The 24,526-nt window shown below is 36.8% G+C and overlaps 1 protein-coding gene across 2 annotated transcripts in view; it reads right to left on the minus strand.

Annotated features, from left to right (window-relative positions):
* Positions 1-24,526, minus strand: part of MYO1E (myosin IE) — a 1,655,775-nt gene that overhangs the window by 136,979 nt on the left and 1,494,270 nt on the right. For both annotated transcript variants that reach the window (XM_044078573.1, XM_044078572.1), the window contains exons 23-24: positions 21,908-22,054; positions 714-871 (exon numbers count right to left, since the gene is read on the minus strand). In XM_044078573.1, coding sequence (XP_043934508.1) covers positions 714-871; positions 21,908-22,054 — 305 coding nt within the window. The remainder of the gene's footprint in view (positions 1-713; positions 872-21,907; positions 22,055-24,526) is intronic.

Genomic DNA, 24,526 nt, shown 5'->3' on the forward strand with positions numbered 1-24,526 from the left:
GGTATGTATGTGTGTGTGTGTGGTTGGGGGGGGGTGTATGTCAGGGGATTCATACCTTAACTTGGATAACTAAGCAGCAAGTTTGTAGTCCAAGCACAATGTTAAAATGGACCAAATGTTTGTCGTGTTTGAATACTAAGGTCAGAGCATTGTAGTACAACCAGTAGTTGCTCTAATGGAAAGTTTCCTTACTTTGTATCCTCAATCTACAATTATGCTACCAACAAGGTAGGGGTACAGGCTAGATTAATTAACTCATAAAGAAATAAAGTTCCAGTTATAGTTGGTGTGCTTATAATTAGAACCTCATAGTAAGCACTGCCAAACTATGTTGTTTGATGATTCCAGGTGGAATTATTGTTTACTGAAATACTGTAACAAATATGGTTAGTAATATGTTGTAGCTGGAGAGACTATAGCACTTTTGTATTTTTACAACAGTGCTACAATGTCTTTACTAATAAAAAAATTGACAAAAAATAATAGGGAATTACTTTAACAAAAAAGAGGTTATATAGAAGGCCAGCAAGCAATCAAGCAATTAAAAAAAAAAACTTTGAAAATGACTTCTCACCACATGCCTCAGATAGATTCATTAAAATGTATGTAGTCTCAAAAGTTCTTTTTAACCAACGTATTCATAAAATCACCTCTATAGGATTCAGCACCAAAGAATAAGTAGCCCTTAGCAAGACAGCCAGTGAGGAACTTACGTGCATTCTTTGGTAGTCCAGGCCCAATCATAACCTGTAACATCTTATTACTTGGTCTAAGAATGGCCACATCTCCATGTCCTTGGATAAACTGAATTTGACGTGAGCCACCAGCAGTCCAGGGTCCCCAGTTCTCCTTCTTCAGTTTTATTTCAAGTCTAAGAAAAAGAAAGTAAATATTGTAAAGAACGTACTCTTCATTTCACTTACATAGCATACTGTATACTGTTTCACTTGTTCAATAGTTAATGTTTAGTTGTGCAGGCTTTGAAAAAGGGGATGTTTCTAAAGGTTGGTTCACTAAATTATTCAGTTAATTCAGTTCCATTGTGAGTTTTGTTAGTAGGTGTAAAAAGGTCTGAGGACCAACCCCTTACTTGATAAAAATGAACTAGTCAAACTCTACCTTGGATGGGTCCAGAGCCGCTGTGCAGGCACCGGCTTCTGAGGGTGTATTCCTACCTTCTGATGTTCGCATTAAACCGACAGCTTCATTTTTTACTAAAACTACCAGATTTCTCAGGCCCAGAGTTCGCACTATGCCTAGAAAATGGACTACCAAAGTGCATGATCAAGCTGCCTTGCCACAGAAACAAATGCTTAGAATAGCTGAAGACCTTATAACTTTAATTAGGGGAAGCCAGCCTTCCCCCTCTAAAAGACAAAGAATTGACTTTCCTTCTGATTCTATGGACCATGAGTCTGATGACACTGATTGCGCAGATTACCAGGATGTACCCTTATCTACCTATGAGGATTCAGATGCAGAGGATTCCATACCCTCTGCCTCCCCTCCAGAGGGCTTTTCTTTTTGTGAAACCTTACATACTTTAAGAGAGCATTTCCACTTGGAATGCCAGGACTACCCTCAGTCCAAAAAGAGACTCAGCGAATTTTTAGACTTGCCTCAGCACAGGCCTCTAGCTATGCACCCTGTCCTGGGCATTGTAGATGATGTCTATATAGAATCCAGACTTATCCTGATACTTTACCACCAGCTCCTAGAAAGCTAGACAGGTACTACAGAGTACCTGACTCTCACAAATTTCTCTTTAAGAATCCCACTGCGGATCCTGAGACGATTTCCCAAGAACCTAAAGGCATTAAGGCTACTACAGCCAAAAACTCTACCCCTTCGGACAGGGATTCTAGAGCTTCAGACAGATGGAGTAAGAAGGTATATATCTCTGCAACTCTTGACATCAGGGCTTTGAATTGCCAGTTTCACTTGTTGAAGTACCAACAGCATATTATGGAACTAATTAAACAAAAAATTTTGTTGCTTCCAGATTGTACAGAAAATAAAGATTTGCAAGAATTAATGCATTCTGCAAACCAAGTTAGTAAACATACTTTGCAGTGTGGTTTTGATGCCTTAGAAGCATGTTGTAGGACTGCTGTCACTGGGGCTGTACTGAGAAGGCATGCCTGGCTGAAGGAGCAAATCTTGCCAGACCATGTCAAAGCAAAATTACTATATGAGCCATTAAACCAGGAAAGTTTGTTTGGCGCAAACGCAGAAGTTGTTCTTAAAAAGATGGAGGAAAAAGCTAAATCTATGCAAACTGTTAAAGATTTCTTAAAGGTGCAGCCACCTAGATTCAGTAGGCATTGGCCTTCTAAAAAATTGGTCCTTTCCAGTCCCTCCCAGGCATTCTCAGTCCAAACCCAGGGGCAACAGGCCACCAAGTCTACAGTCTCAGGGTATGCAGAGATCTAAACAATGGAGTGCTCCCTCCTCTAAAACAAGGAGTGGTAAGCCACCCCCTTATGGAAAAAGTTCACAATGACTTGTCTATCCTGCTTCCCAGCAAGGCCCAAGTACTTGCACCCCTAGGAGGAAAACTCGCCTTGCATGCAAAAAACTGGATGTCCATTATCCAGGACCGATGGGTCCTAAACATTGTATCCCAGGGATACAGATTCCACCTCCACTCACTGCCAACCCCAAGCGGGTTGCCAGACTCTCCTCCAAACCAGTGGACAGAGGCTCAAAAGCAAGTACTTTCTCTTCTCAGTATCAGAGCCACTCAACGTGTGCCAATAGAGCAAAGGGGACAGGGTTTCTACTCCAGACTGTTCCTGGTGCCCAGAAAAGAGGGCTCTTGGCACCCTATCCTAATTCAAAATGCTGACTCTGCAACAGCTTCTTCCTATGCTAGCCAAGGATGCCTGGCTAGTCACCCTAGACCTAAAAGAAGCTTATCTACATATCCCCATAAGGGAATCTTGCAGGAAATATCTACGTTTCAGGGCAGGCTCTGTGCACTATCAGTTCTCTGCACTTCCCTTTGGCTTATCTACTGCACCCAGGGTATTCACAAAATGCCTGGCTCCAGCCATTGCATACAGTAGGCAGAGAAATATTAATATTTACCCATACTTGGACGATTGCCTGATTCAGGAGGACAGTCAGGAATTGCTACTTCAGCACCTGGCATTTGTAAAGAGACTTCTAACTTCTCTGGGGTACACCATCAATGATAATAAATCACAACTGGTGCCCAGCCAAAAGATTGTATTCCTGGGAGCAAGCTTGAATACAACTTCCCAGATGGCATTCCTAACACCAGAAAAACAGGTTTATTTGACAAACTACTTCAAACTAATGGCCACCAAAACTCAGCTATCTGCAAGAAAAATACTGCAAGCCCTAGGATTCATGGCCTCATGCATTCTACTAATTCCATATGCAACACTGCATTTGAGGAAACTTCAGTGGTACTTAAAAAGTCTCTGGTGTCAACATTTGCTGGACCTACAAACACTTATTCCTATCATTCCTTGTCTAAGGTCAGAGTTCCTTTGGTGGGCAGAGGCTTGCAACCACAACAAGGGACTTCCTTTCACTCAACCCCTCACCGCCTATACCCTGACAACAGATGCATCAGACTATGCTTGGAGGGCTGACATGGCAGGCAAATGCATTCAAGGCAAATGGAGCCCAGGACAAATTCCCCTGCATATCAATCAAAAAGAAATGTTAGCTGTACAGAATCCTCTGACAACCTTCAAATGCCTTATCCTTCCAGGATAACTCCTGATAAAGACAGACGACACCACAGTTATGTGGTACATAAACAAGCAGGGGGGCACTCATTCCTACCCACTCTGCAGGTTAGCCATGGCCCTGTGGAACACAGCCTTGAGCAACCAAGTGCACCTGCAACCTCAATTCCTGCCAGGCAAGCAAAATTCACTGGCAGACGACTTAAGCAGAAATCTACTGGACCCACATGAGTGGAAGCTGGAACCCAACTCATTCAAACTTCTAATCCACAGGTGGGGGACTCCAGAGGTGGACCTCTTTGCCTCCCCCCAAAACCATCAATTGAGCAAATTTTGCACCAGAAATCCCAACAGCCAAGTGTGAAAAGTGTATGCCCTATCTTTTACATGAAAAAACTTTCAATTTAGGCCTTTCCCCCTCTGCCCCTCCTCTCAAAAGTACTACTCAAGATCAAACAGGACAGGCCAAGGACAATCCTTATTGCCCCAGACTGGCCATGCCAGCAGTGGTTCCTACTCCTACGCAGTCTGACAGAAGTGCCACCCTGGCACCTGCATCAGACCCCCTCCCTGCTGTCCCAGCAGGAGGGACAGATTTTGCATCCACAGCTGCAAACCCTGAACCTTGCAGCCTGGCTTATCCCCTGAATACACCACCAGCAACCCTCAGCAAACAGGTGATGGATGTTATCCTTGAGGCCAGAAGGCATAGTACTACGAAATCCTATTTAGAAAAGTGGAAAAGATATTGTTGTTGTAGAGTCAGTCTAAAGGAAAGGACACAGCTGTGCCCACCTTACCTCAAATCCAGGATTACCTAGCAGAGCTATTCCACAAAGGCCTATTCTTCTCATCTATTAAAATTCATCCCTCTGCCATCTCAGCACTTTAAAATATTGAGCCCCCTCTGTTTTCTCACCCTGTCATCAAACAGTTCCTGAGAGGAGCTAACAATTTAAGGCCCCCTGCCTGGGACCTTAACTTTGTACTAGAGAAGCTCACGCTTGCCCCTTCTGAGCCTGCTGCTGCAGCAGAGTTAAAATTTCTCTTTTGGAAAACAGCCTTACTTCTAGCCATCACTTTGGCAAGAAGAGTGTCTGAGTTGCAGGCACTAATGGCTGTGGAACCCTTCATTATTTTCCATGTGGACAGGGTTTCCCTCAGGGCTAACCCATCATTTATGCCCAACGTGGTATCCAGAGTGGCTTTAAACCAATCCATCCAGTTACCAACCTTTTTCCCTAATCCTCAGAATAAAGGGGAAAGGATTCTGCATTCCTTGGACATGCACAGATAGCTCAGGTTCTACCTTAACAGAACTAAACCTTTTAAAAAATCTGATCAGCTGCTAGTCAGCTTTGCTATAGGGGCAGAGGGCAAAGCCATTTCAAAGCAAACCATTTCCAAATGGATAGCACACTGCATCCATGTCTGCTACAAACACCATGGAAAACATACCCCACAGGGGATCAGAACTCATTCCACTAGGGCTACCTCAACCTCTACAGCATTTCTCAGGGGAGTCCCTACCAGGAACATCCTGGAAGCTGCAATATGGAGTTCTGTACACACCTTTACCAAGCATTACCACTTACCTATTTTTTCTAAATCCAGAGCTGGATTTGCCACAGCAGTCTTACAAGGCTTGATAGCCAGTCCCAATACTTCTTGACTGCCTCCACCCTTCCTCAGCTTTGGGAATCAACCCAAGTGAGATGAGTGCAACAGTGAAACACGAAGAACATAGTACAGTTGTGTACACTTACTATAAATTAAGATGTTAGAGTGTATTCACTGTTGTAGTCCTGGTTAACCTCCCTCCAGCCCCCTAACTTTTCTATTCTTTCTACCTATCCTCTTTTTGGCCATATTTTATGGCAATGGTATTTACTTTTTACTGGAGGTGTTCCACACCATGTAATTGCTTCCTATTTTGGGGGCTCCTGACATCTGGGGCAAGAAAAACTGATGTAATGGCTTCGGCTGCATGTTTTATACTCCTGACGACCTGATGCCATGAAAGAGGCGACAGCATCCAATGCAGAAATCCCAAGACTCTGGTATTTGGGCCGACTGAGGGCTACCTGCAGGCAGATAACCCAAGTGTGATGACTGCAACAGTGAATACACTCGAACATCTACATTTATGGTAAGTGTACACAACTGTACTTTACACTTCTTCTGGTCTTTTGGTGTTTGTGTGTGTGTGTGTGTGTGTGTGTGTGTGTGTGTGTGTGTGTGTGTGTGTGTGTGTGTGTGTGTGTGTGTGTGTGTGTGTGTGTGTGTGTGTGTGTATGCATACATATATATATATATATATATATATATATATATACACACACACACACACACACACACACACACACATATCTATGCACTGTCTTTTGTCAAATGCCTTTTATACAGTTCACAGAATATTAACCAAAATATATTGAAATACAGCTCGACTACAAAGGAGCCAGGAGACATGGACATGCCAGTCTGGCAGATAGTGCAGAGGGTTGAGGCTATGAACTGTTAATGAGCTGCTTTCTGTAGTCCAATGTTTGACTACCTCAATCTCCATTTGCATACTGTGCAACTTCTGAGCAAGTCACCAGGAAATACTCTGGGGTAACAGTGAATCTGGGTTAATTCTACGGTGGTCTCAAACTGCAAGCCTATTAACTACCTACACTGCAGACATTACATTAAAGACTCCTCTGGAGTTTCAATGGCCTGTCTTTAGGCTAGCTTCTGGTCAACATTCTGAGTCTATTAAAATGAAATTGAGGATTGCGGATATAATCATATACATTAGGCTATGCACTGCATTATGCTGAATATCTGTGTGTGTGTGTGTGTGTGTGGTTGACAGCTGTCTGGTCAACCACATAGGATTGACTAAGCAGCTGATTGACAGGTGAGTGAGATTGCACAAAGCTATGGATTTACCATGTTTCTTGAGTATTGTTGGCTTCTGTCGTTAAGACCTCCTCCTGCCCCTTCTTCTAACTTCCCTAAACAGAAACGAGTATGTAGAGCCCATTGGCTATGTGGCACAGAGGGATGAAATCCTAACTATAACCAAAGTGACCTCAGTTCAATTAGCATCTCAAATGCAGCACTTCTTGGAAAACTCTTTTTCATAGCGGTTGTCATATCAGCTAGGATGACTCCTTAGTTACATACACTGAAAATAGGAAAATAGATGCCTTTATGGACAAATCCCTTGTTCATGTCTAGCATTGTTTCTGATGTCTCTTCTGAACTATCTGTTCAGCTGCCTGTCTTCAATCCTAAGCAAAAAAATAAAGGAGAAATATTTTTTTATTGCATGGACTTCCAAAGGAAACTCAGATATTACAATGAGAGAACCAAATCTAGTAAGCAGGCTGATAATTGTTTCCTTTATGAAGGAAAAACAGAGCTGTCTAGTAACTAAACAGACTGTTTCTAAGTGGTCAGCTAATATCATTACAGATTTTATGAAATAAAAAAAAATAATACGACTAAGGAGGTTTGAGCTCAATTGGACAGCTCAGCAGCCATTGATGCAAACTCTTCCAAAACTGTATATGCCCCAGGTATTTGTGAGGTTGTTACTTTAACAGTCAGTCAATAATAATTTATTAATAATATACTTTGTAAGCTACAAAACTGTGCAAAACTCAAACTTAATTCAAAATTGCTGTGAAAACTTATTGAATAGTGGTATACTGAAAGTCGTAATACTGAATGCAAACTCTTGAAATGTCAAAATGTTTAAACTTCACAATGTTGAACTGAAAATATCTACAAACATCATATGTGTACTGCATACACACATGGTGCCAGTACAAAGCCAGCCATGAACCAGTAATACTTCTCTCTGTTAGTGCAACTCAGAAATCAGTGCTAATACACTTGGATGGGTGGAGGACATGTCCAACTCTCTATACATACACATATATGGTAGTAAAATGACTTTCAGTTTATTTATTTTCAGTAATTTATATGGATCCAGAAAATATATAGTACAGACACTGGTCCCTCAGCTTTACACCTTCTAGATGTATCCCAAGAGAGAACAGTATTGCTTTTAATTACCATTGCATTGGGGGTTAATCTATACTACCTATTCATCTAGCAAATTTAAAACACACTAAAAGTCAAATGGTAATTTTTTTAACACATTTCTCCCCTTGACAACTCCTGACCATCTAGCCAATTGCTGTGACTCTGTTAATTTTTCTCCCTAAATAGGCAACAACCAGTCACAGTAAAGATGTCAAACAGGCAGCCATTAATGTGCTTTTTGAATTTATTCACCTCCCTTTCTTTTACAAGATATGTCCGTAGATGCTTAAGGGTTTGGAGTGTAATGGACCTTAGTGACGGCATATCAGACACTTCTGTGAGTGACATAGCACCTCAGTAGGATCTGCTCATTTCCAGGAAAGTACCTCAATGTGATCTCAGGTCTCCACTGGGATTCTAGCATACAGTATGTGCCTCAGACATGCATGCCCTGTTACTCTTCTCCCAAGTATCACTAACCCTCCTGCACCCGGGCATCTAATCAAACCCCTGATGTCTAGGTCATAGTAATCATTTTATCCCTCTATGACACACAGACATGGCTTAAAACTCCAGCAATAAATTAATAAAGTGTTTTTGGGATGTATCAAATGAATCAGGACAGGTTCCAGTTTGCTATATGTCACAGGCATATCTTATTTTACAAAAACAAAGAGGCATAATACATAAATAACAAGCTGCACTCCCTTGGAATGTATATTGTGTTGTCTGAATCAACTGCTTTACGTTTTTGTTTCAAATTGTTCTTAATATTTAAGATGTCCTTTTTTAATTGCTTTTTTTAGGACACATCTAGCAGGCATGAAGATTAAATAGTTAGAGTATCTGCTGCATATCTTAACTGAAATTTTGAGTAAGTTAGATTTTACATGTTTATACCGCTAAGTGTATATGTATCACTGGTTTAATTTTTTTTCATTTTCTGCTCTGGCTGTCATAATGTTTGTACATAGTTCAAGTTGTTTTCCTTCATTGTATCTGACTGGTGAGTTAAGAAAAATGTTTTCACAGTACCATCTTGATCATCTTCAGAGCTTTATTACAAACAATTAAGAATAATTAGATACACAGAGTTTAAAGTGACTAAGAGACGAAGACATTAAAATATACTGTTCAAAAAAGAAATCAGCTTTTTTTTTTTTTTGCAGCATCTGTTCATTCGAGCAGTAGGTACATCACACTGTTACCCATGTGATTTGAAAGTCAAACACTCTCACTTGAGTTTGATTAGAGAACAGGACTTTAATACTCACTAAAAATTAGCCTCTTTGGAGTGTGTCATGAAATGGCATGCAGTGATCTACAAAGAATGATTTCAGTCACTGCCTGGGAGAAATATATAAAAAGCAGAGCAACAGAAACAGTAAAGTGCAATACTTAAAAAAGGAAGAGCTTGGGTGCTTCATGAAGCTGGCATGGGGGATAGGGGTCCTTATCTTTGATGAGGGTGTGGGGCTGGCCACATGTTATAGTGATCCTTCAGAGGAAGGGTTGGGTACATCAGCTGGGGGTGGGCATGTGGTTCAACAAGCTACTGATCATCACTAGCCTTCATTGACCAAGTGATTGGGAGCATGCTCTTGTGAAAGGGAAGGCACTGTGGCCCCAAGGTGATGTAGGCCAAGTGTCCCCCCACCCATGGGAGGGGTAATACTAACAAAAATATCATCATAGCTGGGATGCTGGCAAGTGAACAAGCAACCCCCCCCATTGGCATTATGGAAGGGACTTTTCCTACTGGGTTTTAGGATGATTCCCACCACTAGGGAATAAATGAGCTTGGTGGCTGACATGTACTAGAGAAAAAAATGTAGAAAAGAAAAATAACTGCAGTTAAGAGATTTGTAAAATGAAAGTTGTGAAAATCATTGCAGTATATTACATGAATAACTGCATACCTTGAATATAAAGGAAATTATTCCATATTAATATATACATTATAAAGAGAAGAAGAAAAAAATCAAACATCCAGTAACTGTAGATCAGTGTAAGAAGCAGTCACATACAATGTTTGCTTGAATATTTGAGGTGACGCTGTGTGCTGCATTGTATAACAAGTAACATAATAATTCTTGCAAGAGCTTCCAAAAAGCCCACTGGTTAGGAGGTGTCCCCTCCTCAATAAATTGGGCTTGTGTTAGTCTTGGTAGAGAGCTTATGTGATTTTACAGTTATAACAATTAAACTGGCCAAAAGTATACTTCATCACTCAAACAAATGTCCAGCACTAAAGACAGTAACACTATAGTACTCTCATCTCAATCTCTCAGGTCTAAAGGCACATATCTTGCCCAAGTCCCTAGACCAACCAATAAGCATGGTGAAGCAATGTACTCCTCACATGTATCCAAACATTGGAATGGTCTCTCTCAAGCCCTAATACAGATCATAACTCCAAAATACTGCAAAGGAAATTGTAGGACCTCCCTCTTGGATTCCAAACTATGCTTTTGCCACTCTTCTCCTGGTTGAACGTTGCTCTCTCTCTGTCCAACTCTGCCGATATGTCCTCTAACTATAGTGTCCCTTTGGTCTTTTTGTGTAATCTAAGCTTTTAGGTTTTGGTTTTCATCAGAAGAATCAGTAATTTAGCCACACAAATTATTTTTTTTTTGCTCATGAATTTTTTTGATTGAGATTTTATAACAAATATTACATATATGATAATATACTCACAAAATATAAGAATTAAAAAATAACTTCAGTAACTATATATTATATACAACATGCCTGAAATAAAGATATAATCACTCAGAATAAGTACTTCAATACATAACCCAAAGAAGCTGTAATGGATAGATAATTTGAATGGATTGTCATTAAAATTCTTATGATGACTCAATTTCCAGAAGTAATATTTTGCTGGTAAATATCAATGAGAGATAAAACTTCTGTTCATGGATTCTTGGTGAAGATCTTTGGAAATCTGCTTTTCTTTTTGCTGGTCTCTCTGGTGGCTGTCTCTTGTAGAGATTTTAAAACATCTTCATTATTTATTTTCTTGCCAGGGATAAGATTTTTCATATTAAATAATAGTTCTCATCATTCATTTTTATAATTGTCTAGTATAATGAATAAAACTATTTTTTGTTAAAGAAAATGAACCAGTCCATAAAGCTTTAAGGAAATCTGTAGTTTTGCCCCAGTAGATATGCATGAGAGGGCAATCATAAAATGTCTGCACAAACTGCATTGCAGAATTATTTACATCTACAACATTCAATACTTTTGTCTTTGCTAAATTTTGATATTTTGTTAGGTATTAAAAAGGCCCCATGTATGAATTTTCATTTAAAACTGTGCCAGTAGTACACCCAAGAAGTATTGTTTTCACAGATTTCAATAATCAAAGTTTATTTTCTTCAGCTACACATGTATTATGACCTAAAATGATATAATTCAACAATGTTTCATTGAACTTATAACATGTGGCAACATTTTTATAAATATTTGAAGTTATATTCTTCATTTCAAATTTATTACATATGATTTCATAAAGCAAATGAATTAATTTTGCAATTTCATTATATTGAGAATGTGATAAAGAAAGGAATTTCTCCTGTGTATATAATCTAATATTTTATAAATATATCCAATCTTGTGAAGCTAGGTTGTATTCAAAAATTAAAGACAGCAATGTCTTTACTTTTTGCCATTATACCAGTTATTTTCCCAAATGTCAAGTTTTTGTTTACACATGTTTTTAAAATATTATCTTAAAGGGAATATGTGTGCCAAAAGAGCTTCAGACCAATATTATCTAAAAACTGTTTAAAACGTTTTAAAACAGTATTAATATAGTTGGAATGTGAAGAAGGAGATACATAAAAACATTACTGATATTAATATTGCAAATATCTCTTTTAATTGTACTGGTATCAAAAAGTAAAAAATGTATTTCCAGTTTGAACTGTAATTAGAGTCTAGCCAATTCATATAATTTTAAAAACCGTAGCTTACCATAAGTTTCTATAGCTGTAAAATGTATGCCTCTTGAATTCTAAGATTTAATAAGATCATGTTGAAATGCTATCCTAGGTTTTTGGGAAATTAAAGAAAATTTAGCAAAAGTTTATTATTGTTTTACAAGAATATCATTTGGAGGAAGAGCTGAAGTCTGAATTATGTATAAACATTTTTCAAACAAAAGCAATTTTATTAATTGCAATATATCCTTAAAGGAAATTATTAGTTTATTCCATTTAATCACTAGGTTAATTTCTAGAATGCTTTCATAATTTGAGTTTTTAATTTCTTCTAGAATGTCATTACAGTAATACCCAGGTATATTAAGGATACAAATTATTTACCAATAATGCTATTTTGACTTAACTGTACATTTTTGTATCACTAGAAATTCCGATTTTGAGTTGTTAAAATGTGGGCCTGAAAGTTTCTGATATTGTTTATTAATAAGGTTTACCTCTTCTGATGAGTCTTGCGAGTTTAATAAAGTTAGCATTATGCCATCTGCAATTAACCTGATTTTGGAACCATAGTCTTCAATTATTTCTACACCTTTTATTTTAGGATTGGAATAAATTGAGATTGCCAAAATTTCAATTGTTAGAGCAAAATTTCCTAACTTAATGTATCCTTTATTATTTTTATATATATATTTATTACAACAAAAATAAATTGTGGAGGAAAGTCAAATAGTTCTAACTTTTTAAATAAGTAATTCTAATTGGAGAGTAAAGGCATTTTCAATATCAAAGTTAATGAAAAGAGTTTCCTGTCTTGTATTATTTATAGCATCTACAAGGGTTATTATTCTTTTCATATTATCATATGTCTGTCTTTTATATATGAAGCCAGTCTGATTTGTATTTATTATTTGAGATAAGGGTTATTTTACTTAAACAGACTTTAAAATATTGTAGTCTGTATTCAGCAGTGAAATCAGTCCATATGAGGAACATAATTGAGGGGTTTTATTTCCTTTGAGAAGTGGAGTAATTAATGAACATTTCCAGGAAGGGAGAATTACTTCATTTAAGTGAATTTCTATAAGGATTTTATGAAATAAATTAATGGTATTTTGAGGAAATATATTATAAGATATATATTATAAGAGTCACTGACTATTCCATCAATGCCTGGACCTTTGTTAGGGTAAGTTTTTCTATTTAGTCAAGATTTCTTTGAAACAAATTTAAATACTTTCTGACCTCAAGTGAAATCTTTTTTAATAGTGACTGATATAAATATGAAGTTATATTTGAATAATATGGTTTTGTTTTTTTATTTAAAGGTAAGTAATGATCTCTAAACGTGTATAGTATTTATCCAATATGTCTAGGTCTTGCTTTCCAACATATGATTAGATCTAGATTATATTTAGACTCTTCTGGATAAATTATTCATATATTTTGGTGACATAGCATATGAAGCAAAGTTTATTTTTTCTAATGTTAATGCTGTTTTAAGTGACAATAGTTCAGAATATTTTTTGTTTAAATTTTTATAGATTTATCATTTCCTTTATATTATATTTTGGATTTAACTGCTTAAAGTTTGAATTTAATATTTAGCATCTCCTTTACTACTCTTTGAATTCTTCATACTAATAAAATGTATATTTACCACAGATGTAAGCTTTAAAGGAGTCCCAAACTATAACTCAACTAATGTCTTCTGAATTATTAATTTGCATGAAGAGATATATTTCTGACAGCAAACAATATTTAAATTCTTTTGGCTTAATAATATAAGCATATAGTAAAATATTCAAGAACAACACTATTTAAAATGTCAATAACAAAAATAAAACTAGATAGTTCATGACATTAACATAAATAAATTTATACAAGCTTTTATGTACCAATCATACTTTATCAAGTACTTTAAAAAGACTTCATATATACACTCTTTAAACAACAGTTAATTAGTCACATGATCAATTATGTAACCCCCTCAATTTAAGAATGGGTTTTAAAGAACAAGACTCATTTATAACTGGTTTGTTCAATGCATTCAATCTGCTCATCCAGTCATATTTACAAATCTTAGTTCTACTTACAATATCATCCATCCTCACTCCACTCAATTGTAAGATGGAAAACTTAAAACCATGGGATATACCCATTAATTTAATATCTTTTGCTAAAGCACTGGTACAACTTACATTTCTTATCATATAAATGCTGAGCTCTTCTGTCCCTTACCTTCTGTTAGTTTTTCCTCCACAGAATGGTGTGCATGCAGTGAACTTAGCATCGTAAACTAAATTCATTGTATCACAGTCAGCATGATGAAAAAATATATTTATATTTAGTTACAGTATGTTAAAAATAAGCAACAGTATCTATATATGGACATCAATTATACTTCAAGCAAGGAAACATGCCTCTACTTACAATTTTATATCTTTCAAAGTGTGGTCCATTATGCTAGAACATTTAAAATAAATGATATATAACACAGCTATATCTTCAAATTAGATTTATTTTGAAACACTATCCTTGGAAAATGTCCAATTATTTTTAAAATATCCTGTGAAGTTGTTAAAATTGACCAGTTATACTTTAAAATATTAATAATAAACCTACAATTGTGAGCAAAAATCATAACATATGGTTAGTATGCATCACAAACAGCCTTACCAGTAATCTGTACTGTTTGTAAAATATGGACACATATTGCAACTGTGAAGCTGTTTGACCTCAGGAAGAGCTTTATTTTTCTCTTCTAAGTGATAATCATGTTTCAAAGATTAGGCATCAACACTGCTTCCAAATCAAAAAACATGTAATCAGATGTCAATCTAGATAAAGGACAAAACCGTCCCTTTGAAATATATATATTTTAAATATATATATTATAAATATTTTGAACTATGTATATACACGAATACTTGCAATTCCAATAAATTACTCTTTTATGAACATAATATATATCCAAACTAGCCCCCCACACCCCCCTTACTATATATACTAACTCCAGGGTTGCACTACAGTGGGGAAAAGGTCATATATAACTTTCAGTGAAATATATACACACATATACATATCCTGGATGCATGCTATTGCATTGTAAATAACTCTTCCTTTTAATATACTTCTTATAAATTCTTATAGAAGACTGACCTTGTCATCTTGGATGCCTAATGTCAGCCCTATCCAAGGCAAAGAACACAGCTTCCATGGAATCTGATATTATCCCAGGCTGTATTCTGCATAATCTCCAGCAAGAACTAGCTTTGCCATTGAGCACCCTATTCAACCACAGCCTAACTACAGGCTTCATTCCAGCACAGTGGAGAACTGCCATTGTCATTCCTCCGCACAAAGGTGGTGCCACTACTGACCTGGAAAACTATTGCCCCATCAGCTTGACTAGTCTGAACTGCAAAGTCATGGAGTGTATTATTATGGATCTCATAAACAAGTACATAGGCAATCTCCAAGCACTCAGCCCCACCAATTCAGATTTATCAGGGGTAGATCTTGCCTTTTGAACATAATTGACCTCTTTGAAACTGTCACCAAGGCCCTGGATGAGGGAAAGTCAGTACATACAGCTTAACTTAACCTGGCCAAGGCCTTTGACACAATTCCCCACTCGGGCAGCATTGAGATGCTAACACAACTTGATGTTAATTCCTATCTAGTCAGATGGGTGGCCAACTGGCTCACAGATAAGACCCAGTAGGTCAAAGTAGGTGCTGCCACCTCCAACAGCAGACCTGACACTAGTGGTGTTCCCCCAGGGATCTATCCTGGGACCCATACTATTTGGCATATACTTCTCAGAGGTCCAGACAAAAGGCCTGTGGTTGACCAAGTTTGCAGATGACTGTAAGATGGGTGCTGTCATTGACTCCACAGTTGATGTTAACATACTGCAAGAAGGTCTCACAGCTACAAATAACTGGTGCCAAAGTCATGGCCTTAAGTTAAATGCAAAAATGTGTCTTGTCATACGATTCGGCAAAAACATGGCCCCTACTGATTACCACATCAATGGCACACCCCTAAGCAGGCACACCCCTAAGCACACAACCTGTGGTGAGAGTCCTGCATACTCAGGTTGACAACAATCTCACATTCGACCATCATGTGGAGGTGGTGGTCAGAAAAGCCTTTTACTTGGTTCATTTCATAAGTAAAGGGACTGCATCCAGAAAAAAGGAGGTTATTACCTCTCTTTACTCCTCTATTATTAGACCTATAATGGAGTACAATGCCCCATTTGGTATGTACCTTTCCAAATGCCTGCACCAACTGGAAAGGCCACAGAAATACCTCACAAAGAGAATCCCTAGCCTCCAACACCTATCCTATGCAGACAGGGTTAAATCACTATCACTTTACTCGGTGTCATACAGATTTGCTCAGAGGTGATCTGTGTCTTGCCTACAAGGCAATATCGGACCCTGGACTACTAGAGATTATCCATATCCTAAGTCTAACATCTCAACCATTACCTACTCGATAGGCCTAAATCTAATATGTGACATCAACAAAACCTGCTGGAGAGACAGGTTTCTCTCCCAGAGGCTGCCCTGTCTCTGGAATAGACTTCTCATACACATCAAACAAAGTACCTCATTGACCCTCTTCAAATGCAACCTTGATGAGTGGATGGAAACCATAAATTTGTCACAGGGGTTTCACCTTTGTCCCTCATTGACAGGGGTGACAGGTGCTGACTGGGGTTTCTTTTCTGGGGATAAACTCTTGGCTAGGCTTGTAAGGGCTCCAAGGCCATTAGCCTAGTAACCTCCTATGATCCTATGATCTTTGTTCATTTATATATAGTTGCATTGCTAAGAATATTAATATTATCATATGAAAAGTTGGGTTCAAGTGTTAGAAAATATGTGCTAGAGTTATGATATTGTATAAAATGTTCAAGGTCATCTGCATTGGAAACCTATATCACAAAAATATCATTCACAACCCTTGCATACTATAAAATATATTTAGTAAATTCATTATTTGTGAATACAAAAATTCTGCTCCCAATCAAACATAATGAGGTTAACATACATATTAGCTACAGAGGTCCCGACTGCTAGTCCCCTTTTAGAAATAAAACTTCATTATTACAACAAAATAAGTTATTTTCCAATACCAACTCAAGTAGAGTACAGGTGGTATTGATAAATCTATTAGAATTGTTTACATTTCCATCTATGTTTCTAGTCAAAGAAACACCTTCGTCATAAGGAATAGATGTGAATTAAGACTTGACATCAAGTGTAACAAATGAATAAGTGGTAGGCCTATACCACCTACTGAGTTCTCGAAAAATCACATGCATCAATTACATGTTCAAAAGCATCAAGATATGGTTTCAACACTGTCACTAAATAAATTGAAATAGGTTCAACTAGCCATCCATGTCCTGATACAACAGGGGCATAGGAGGGCTAAAAAGATCTTTATGGGTTTTAGGTAGACCATATATAAGTGGTAGCATAGGTTCCAGCATTGAAAAATACTCAAATAAATCTGATGTAATACATGAATTTATACTCAAGTCATAAATGGTTAATTTGACCTTAGAAATAGTCAAATCAACTTCATTCTTCAACAGAGTTGCATAGGTAGAAACATCATTTAACATATCACACATATTATCATGATATTTATTACTATCCATTATTACATCTACCCCACCCTTATCAGCAGGGCATATTGTAATACTTTCGTTAGACATGCAAATTTAAAGCTAGACATTGGCTTCCATTCAAATTCTAAAATTTTGCATTTTTCTTACATTGATGTAAACAGTAGACGTCTAGATCATACTTATTCAAGAAAGCTAAACCAAGAGAAGGGTGAACTGGTACAAATGTACTCAGCTTCTTAAAAATAGCTGCAGTCCTTAATTAATTTACATTAGCAGGAAATAGTTTCAAACTCAAATTATGAGCACATAATTGTAACTCGGTCGATATTTCCACAATATCAATTTTCTGTACTGGTATAAAGGACAAACATTTCTCCAAAATGTTCAGTTCATGATCATTTAATTCTAAAGTGGAGATGTTACACAAGAATGTTAACAGTTACTGGTATTGTGTGTCATACTGTGTGTTAACAACTTCTGATTTTCCCCCTTTCCTTTCCTATACATTTGTTGATGCACCTTCTGAAAAGAATGCTGCAGAATAGGTGCAAGAAGATGTGGAAACTCTGACATTATTAACATTTAAAATATCAACTTCAGCTGAAATAAATTCATTTGAGGCAGAAACTACAGGTTGCAACAACATACCTTCAATTATTTTAACAGATAAGAAGATTGCCAAATTGCTGGGAACAAATCCAAGTTGTTGCTATAAAAATTGTCAATCTATGAAAAAATTATTATGCTATCCAGGTAGGTTTAAACAAATAAATAAGATGCGAGAAGGGACACATCCTTGTGATAAGTGTAGGTACTGTGAGCATACAGATATGGATTTAGTTGAATTCATACATCCAGATACGGGCAAGAATTATAGATTTTGTGTGAGGGCTGATTGTAATACTAAACATATAGTTAATATGGCAAGATGCATTTGTTGTCAAAGATTCTATATAGGGAATATGGATCACACCCTTAGGGAACACATAAGAGAACACTTATATAGTGTAAAGAGTGGTAACAAAATAATGCTAAATATGTCCTGAACATAAGATTGGAACATAATTTTAAATTTAGGGTGACTGAAGTTATACAGGAAACAGCCAGATTGGGTAATGTGGAAAATAAGACCGAAGGGGCAGAATTGAGATGGATTTTAAGATTTAGGGCAGATAACGGAGCTGGGCTTAATGAAGTGGCTTCTATTAAACCTATACTCAAAGCTAGAGGCTTACCTAGGTGATTTCTACTTGTGAGTTTAGGCACGCTTTAAACGTTGTGATGGAGTACTCAAACGTTTAAGTTTTTATAAGAAGCATGGTATGTCTTTAAAGATAGTTTGAATGATGATGTCACCAATGAATAGGGGGAGAAGATGTTTCATTGGATGTTTTCATTTGTAACATTTTATAAGTGGACACTGAACGTGTGTATGTTATTAAGGTCTGAAGAAGCCATGCTGATGTGGTGAAAGCACTTACCTAAATAAAGTACGATTTGGTTTATTTTATATGCTTGCTGTGCTTCGTTTTACTATAAGTATCTGATTTTATTGTTTGGCCTATATTACTATGGCATTATGTTTACCCGTGGACTACTTTTATTTTGCTAAGGTTTAAAAATGTATTCATCAAAGTCATATAGTCAAGAATCACCTGTATTTTTGATTACTGCAAATTCTATAAGAGTTCTGGATAACAATTCCCATAATGTCACAGTCAAAGTAAACTTTTCTGTCATTCATGCACCACAACAAGAGCAACTGAACAAAATTAAGTTACTCCAGGCTCTGTGCAATTATCTAATTGTTTATCAATAGTGGGAATTTTCAAAATTCTTAGCCCACATGGTACTAGTTGCTGCTTCAAATCTATTTCAAAGCTTAGTCTCTGCCATTGTAAATGTTTGCAATGCTGAGTTTTACATTCAAGTGTTGAAATCATAAAAAAGAATGTTAGTTGCAAATGGAGCTGGAATCGAAGTATCCATAACAGTTCCACTGCCATCATTGGATGAAAATGCAAGTGGATTGCCCATAACGTTTAACCATTTTGGAATTTTTTGAGGCCCTTAACAACAACACCCATGGTCTGAAGTTTGCATATTAGTTGGGCAAAAGAAGTATTCATTTTCTTGATATCACTCTTTATGTGGAAGGGACAACTATGAAATTTAAACGCTTTAAAAAACAGACAGCTTGAACAACTTTTTGCATGCCACTAGTATGCACCCAAAGCATTTCTTAGATTCCTTACTTTATGGGGAGTTCAAAAGGATTTCTGATAATAACTCTGATGCAGAATTGAGGGTGAAAGAGCTAAATGAAGTAGGAAAATAGGTTAAAGGCTGTGGGGTTGTACTAAAGGACAGGTTGGCAAAGCAAAGAAGTGTGTTTTAGGGGACATGAAAATGAGGATATTCAATAGTTGAAGATATGGAAGTATCCACAAGGACAGACCAACAATTACAGAGAGAAAATATACTTTGTAACTAGATTTTCTCCTTTATCAGAGGTTGGAGACAATTATGAGGCAACTGAGCTGAGATGCTAGTGTATCCATCGTATATTTTAACAATGCTGAATATAGCCAGATTTTACATACACTTTGCTGGTCAGTGTATCAGTGTTATTGTTTTACTCACTTTTTCATGTTGTTTGTACATTCAGTCACACATTAACCCCAGAATTGCAAGCTCAATGGCTAATCTAAGTGTAGGAACTGTTTTAGCTCTCCTGTGGGGCACATAACAGACCATCTACCTGTAGCTGAGGTATGACAGCACACCGCTTGGTGCACATCCTACCATGTTATAAATCTTGCAGCCATGCAACTTGTGATGAACGTGGTGCAGCTAGGTTGAGCATATTCACTGTAACAACTGCAGAATGCTCCCTCTCTTTGGCCCTTAGACTTGTACATGTCATGTGTCTGATGGTAATTTGCACAATTATTTTAGACTGGCGACAGAATGTTTATAGAAGTGTAGCTTTCTGGGGACAACAATTTCTAATAGGTGTAGATTTGGTGTCTGCTTTCTTGTCTTGTTTCAGGTTTTCTAGGCTCCTGTAGCCATCCTTTAGGCCAGCTGTTGGTAGACAGTAATGATGACTGTACAGCTACTCCTTATTACAGCTGGGCTTGCTCTAACAATTGTGGCACAGTCTTGCAGCTGCATACTAGTGTAGCTGCTTGCTTGCTTAGAAAGACCTACCTTGAGGACTACAGTCCAACTCTGACTTATCCAACCTATAGTATGAGTCCTGCAGCTATGATCCTATTACTCAAAACATCTACTGGTAGACTACAGAAGTAACACAGAAAACAAACACTGATTTAATCTCCAGTGGCATACTTCTGCCTATAGTCGTGATACTGTGCACATCCTAGATAAAATTCCAAGAGAAAAAAATGATTGCTTTGATAATATACTCTTAAAGGAACATGAAAAATGCTAAGGACATCAAAAGAATCAGAGATGTCATAGTTTTATTATTTCTTACAAGAAAGTTTAGATGGCTGGTTAAACAACATTTTGTAATCTTAAAAAAGCCCATGAGTCATTTGTATTTTTTATTTAAAGATAGAGAACAATTTTAAAATCCAAATTTAGTAAAAACCTGGAGAAAGCCTGAAATATTCAGAGCTGGTAAGACACCTGGAAAAGCGGGGCTATGTTAAATCAGCGAACACTTAAAATAGCGAACATTGATTTATCGACCCTTTAAGAGTGAAAGCTGACAATCTCAAAGACACAAACAGCGATTTTTTTCCCTGGTGGTCCACAAAAAAAAAAAAAAAAAAGTTAAAAATACAAAAAGTGGGTGTCCTTGTCCCCCACAGCCCCCTACTTAAATATACCAACTCTAAGATCACACCACAGTGGAGGAAATGGCAGAGTACTGAAAACAGCCCAACAATTTTTTATCCCTGGGAAAAAAAATCGCTGTTCTGTGCCTTTGGGATTGTCAGCTTTTGCTCTTAAAGGGTCGATAAATCAGCGTTTGCTATTTTAAGCTTTCGCTGATTTAATATAGACCCAAATAAACAGCTAGAAAATTTTATGTTGGGGGCAAATTATCACAGTAAAGACAGGCACTTTCTACCTTTTGATAGGCCTAAAATGGAATGTTTCTTTTTGAAATACAAGACTCTGCAGTACAACCCACATGTGAAACCAATGCACATGACTTGTTTTTATTTTCAACTGAACAGACTAGCAGTATTTACAATTTCATATTACTGTGATATAGCATCATAGCTCTAAGCAATATTGAAAGAAAGTTTTTATTTTCTATAAGCTGATAACATTTGCTATGTTTTGCATTTGTTTTCCACATTAGGAAACGTCTGTGTAGGTTTTGTCCTGGAAAAAGAGGGACAGGTGGCAAACCCAATACAACTGAGTTTTATTTAGGTTGAATAAATAAACAATTCCCAAAAGTGTTAATTCAGAATTTTAAAGCAATGTTATAAAATATGCATATATATTAAAACAATCTTGTTAAAGCAGTCAAGTTAAAAAAAATCTCAAACAGCAGCACTTACGTATTGCTAAATTTAAGAGGTAGTTTTCTTTGGGCTTTTTCTTCAAAGTGCTTTGATAAAAGACTGATAAACTCTGTTTTGAAAATTGATTCAAGTAAACTGTCATACTCTTGCTCATGTATAATAAAGAAGTCATCTTGGAATGTACTGGAAATTAAAAAAAAAGTTATTCATTAGACCAAGCACCGTGTCCTCACCAAAGCAAAAGATAACATGTTCATTTTTAATTAAAAATTGATGTTTTGGCAGTTATAGAACAGTAATTGTATAAGCAGCACTGCAGTTGGTATCACTAATAAAATGAGTACCCCATATCAATGTCAACCTCTTGACAAATTATTCATTAGATTAGCTATTTTAGTGACTACATGTAAATAAACACATACATGCACACATACAATACCAAGGGTAAGATGACTAAGGAATGGGGGGGGGGGGATCAGACACCAGGGTATAATGGAAATGTGACTGATGATACCATGAATTAGTGTAATTTTCTACAGAAGTCTATATTGTTTGCAAATGGCTGGCAACTGAAGGAGTCTGACAAGCACCCCTGAAGCAGGCTAGTGAATGGAATGAAGAATGTCATAAACCATACACCCATGATTCACTTCTGTTGTCTCCCATTTGACTGAACTTTCTTTGATTGGTTATCAGGGTTACTCAGAATAAACTGGAGTTGTATTTGGCAGTAATGTTATTACAAAGAATTCACTAGGTACTCTTTTTACATACCTAAAAATTATGAATACTGGGGCTAGGGCTGAGGAGGAATATTAAGCAACCGTTCCTGTCAATCCACCATCCTTAGTTTACTTGAGGACTTTAAAACCTCCTCTTAAATAGAAAGCCAATTTTGAAAATGGAAATCTGGCATAGTATCTGGTTTATGTAGTCATATGAATAGCAAATAATCAAGGAAACGGATTCTTGACTTGTTGCATTCAAATAAAACTACAGTATAAATTCTCTAATAATCACAGTATTCTTTCAGTTTACTCTTTTGGCATTTACTTTTAAGACACAGAAATCTTTATGTGGGTATGATCTCTGTAATCTTAAGTTCATTTAAGGTTAAACAGCATGGGCTATCTATGACAATGCATGCACTGGCAACACAATCTCAGGTATAGTATATCTGATCAATTCCGTTTTCAAACTTATTTAGATAATTTATATTCATGGGCGATGTCTAATAAAATTAAGTTGAATTATGAGAAAGACCTGTCTTATGTCCAATTCAAGTACTGATGAAGGTTATTGGGGATCTAAGGGTCAGAACTGATAATACTCTCAGTTTTGAATCACATTTGTTGAAGGTATTAACGTTACCATGGAATGAGTAATGACTTTAGGACTGTTGCTAGTAGGTCGGGCTGAATTTACTTCTTATTTATAAAACTATAATTAGGCCAGTAAGTGAGTACTGTGGTTCTGTTTGTATGTATAACAGTGTTCATCCATGTGGACTGAAAAGAAAGGAAAACATTTTACAAGGAGGATAGCAGGTATGAGGTGCCCGAATTATAAAAGCAGGCTGATGTCATTATCATTATGTTCCATTAAACACAGACTAGTTAGTGGTGATTTGATAAACATCTCTAAATGTGTTAATGATCAGAATTTTGGTGAAAGTGTGGGAATTCATAGGAAGAAACATCTAGTAAATACTAGAAATGATGACTATAGTTAATGACTTGCAGATCATCTGTGTGATGTAACTTATTTTACAGTGGAGTTTGTATGTAGGGGATTAATATTTCATTAAGTATTAGGAACTTGGATCACTGGTTGGGTATTAAGAGTATTTATTTATTTATTTATTTATTTTTTGTGGCAAGCTCTTTGAAGGCTTGTCAAAGCAACAAGCTTGTATTGAGAACACTGAACATTGAAAAGGATAACTTACAAAATGTTGACCTAAAAATGTAGAACTGTACCTATAAGAAGCTACTGAAACCATTTGTAGAGTTACATTGCTGACAATTGCACTCGTCTGTCCACCAATGAAGATTTTTTTTTAATCAAGAGGATTACCTGCTCCTTATTCCTCTAATCCAGGGGTGCTCAAACAAGAAAACAACTTGAGTACAAACTATTCTTTGACATTTCTACATTGCAAACTAGCTATCCATCAGATCCCAGGTTGTGAAAGTTGCTGGTGTCCTTTTGGAAAATAAAATTGTAAGTAGTTAGATCACACAGAGGTAAGTGCTGTATCCTCTGCTGTTTGGCATTTACTTTGCAGACATCCATTTCAATATCCCAGAAGTGCGGTGACCAAGTCTGCTAAGTGCAAGCCAGGCACTGTCTTCTGATTGTTTTCTGCTCAGTGGATAACACTAACCAGGCTCCAGCAAGGGCTGGAATATACACATAACTGTTGTACTGAAAACAGTCTCAAGTTAAATGCTAAATAGTGCAGCATGGTAGCATTTGGCAAAACAAAAAAAAAAACTTTCCACCTCATATGATATAAATGGTACCCTACTTCAGACAAACATGGTCATAAGAGACATGGGTACTTATGTGGACAATTCTCTCTAATTCAGTCAATGCTTTCACCATAGCTAGGAAATCCTTCTATATGGCCCAGTTAATTCCCAAGGAAATAGC

The sequence above is a fragment of the Protopterus annectens genome, chromosome 7.part1, assembly GCF_019279795.1.
Source record: "Protopterus annectens isolate FY-2018-M chromosome 7.part1, PAN1.0, whole genome shotgun sequence".
NCBI classification, from domain to species: domain Eukaryota; kingdom Metazoa; phylum Chordata; order Ceratodontiformes; family Protopteridae; genus Protopterus; species Protopterus annectens.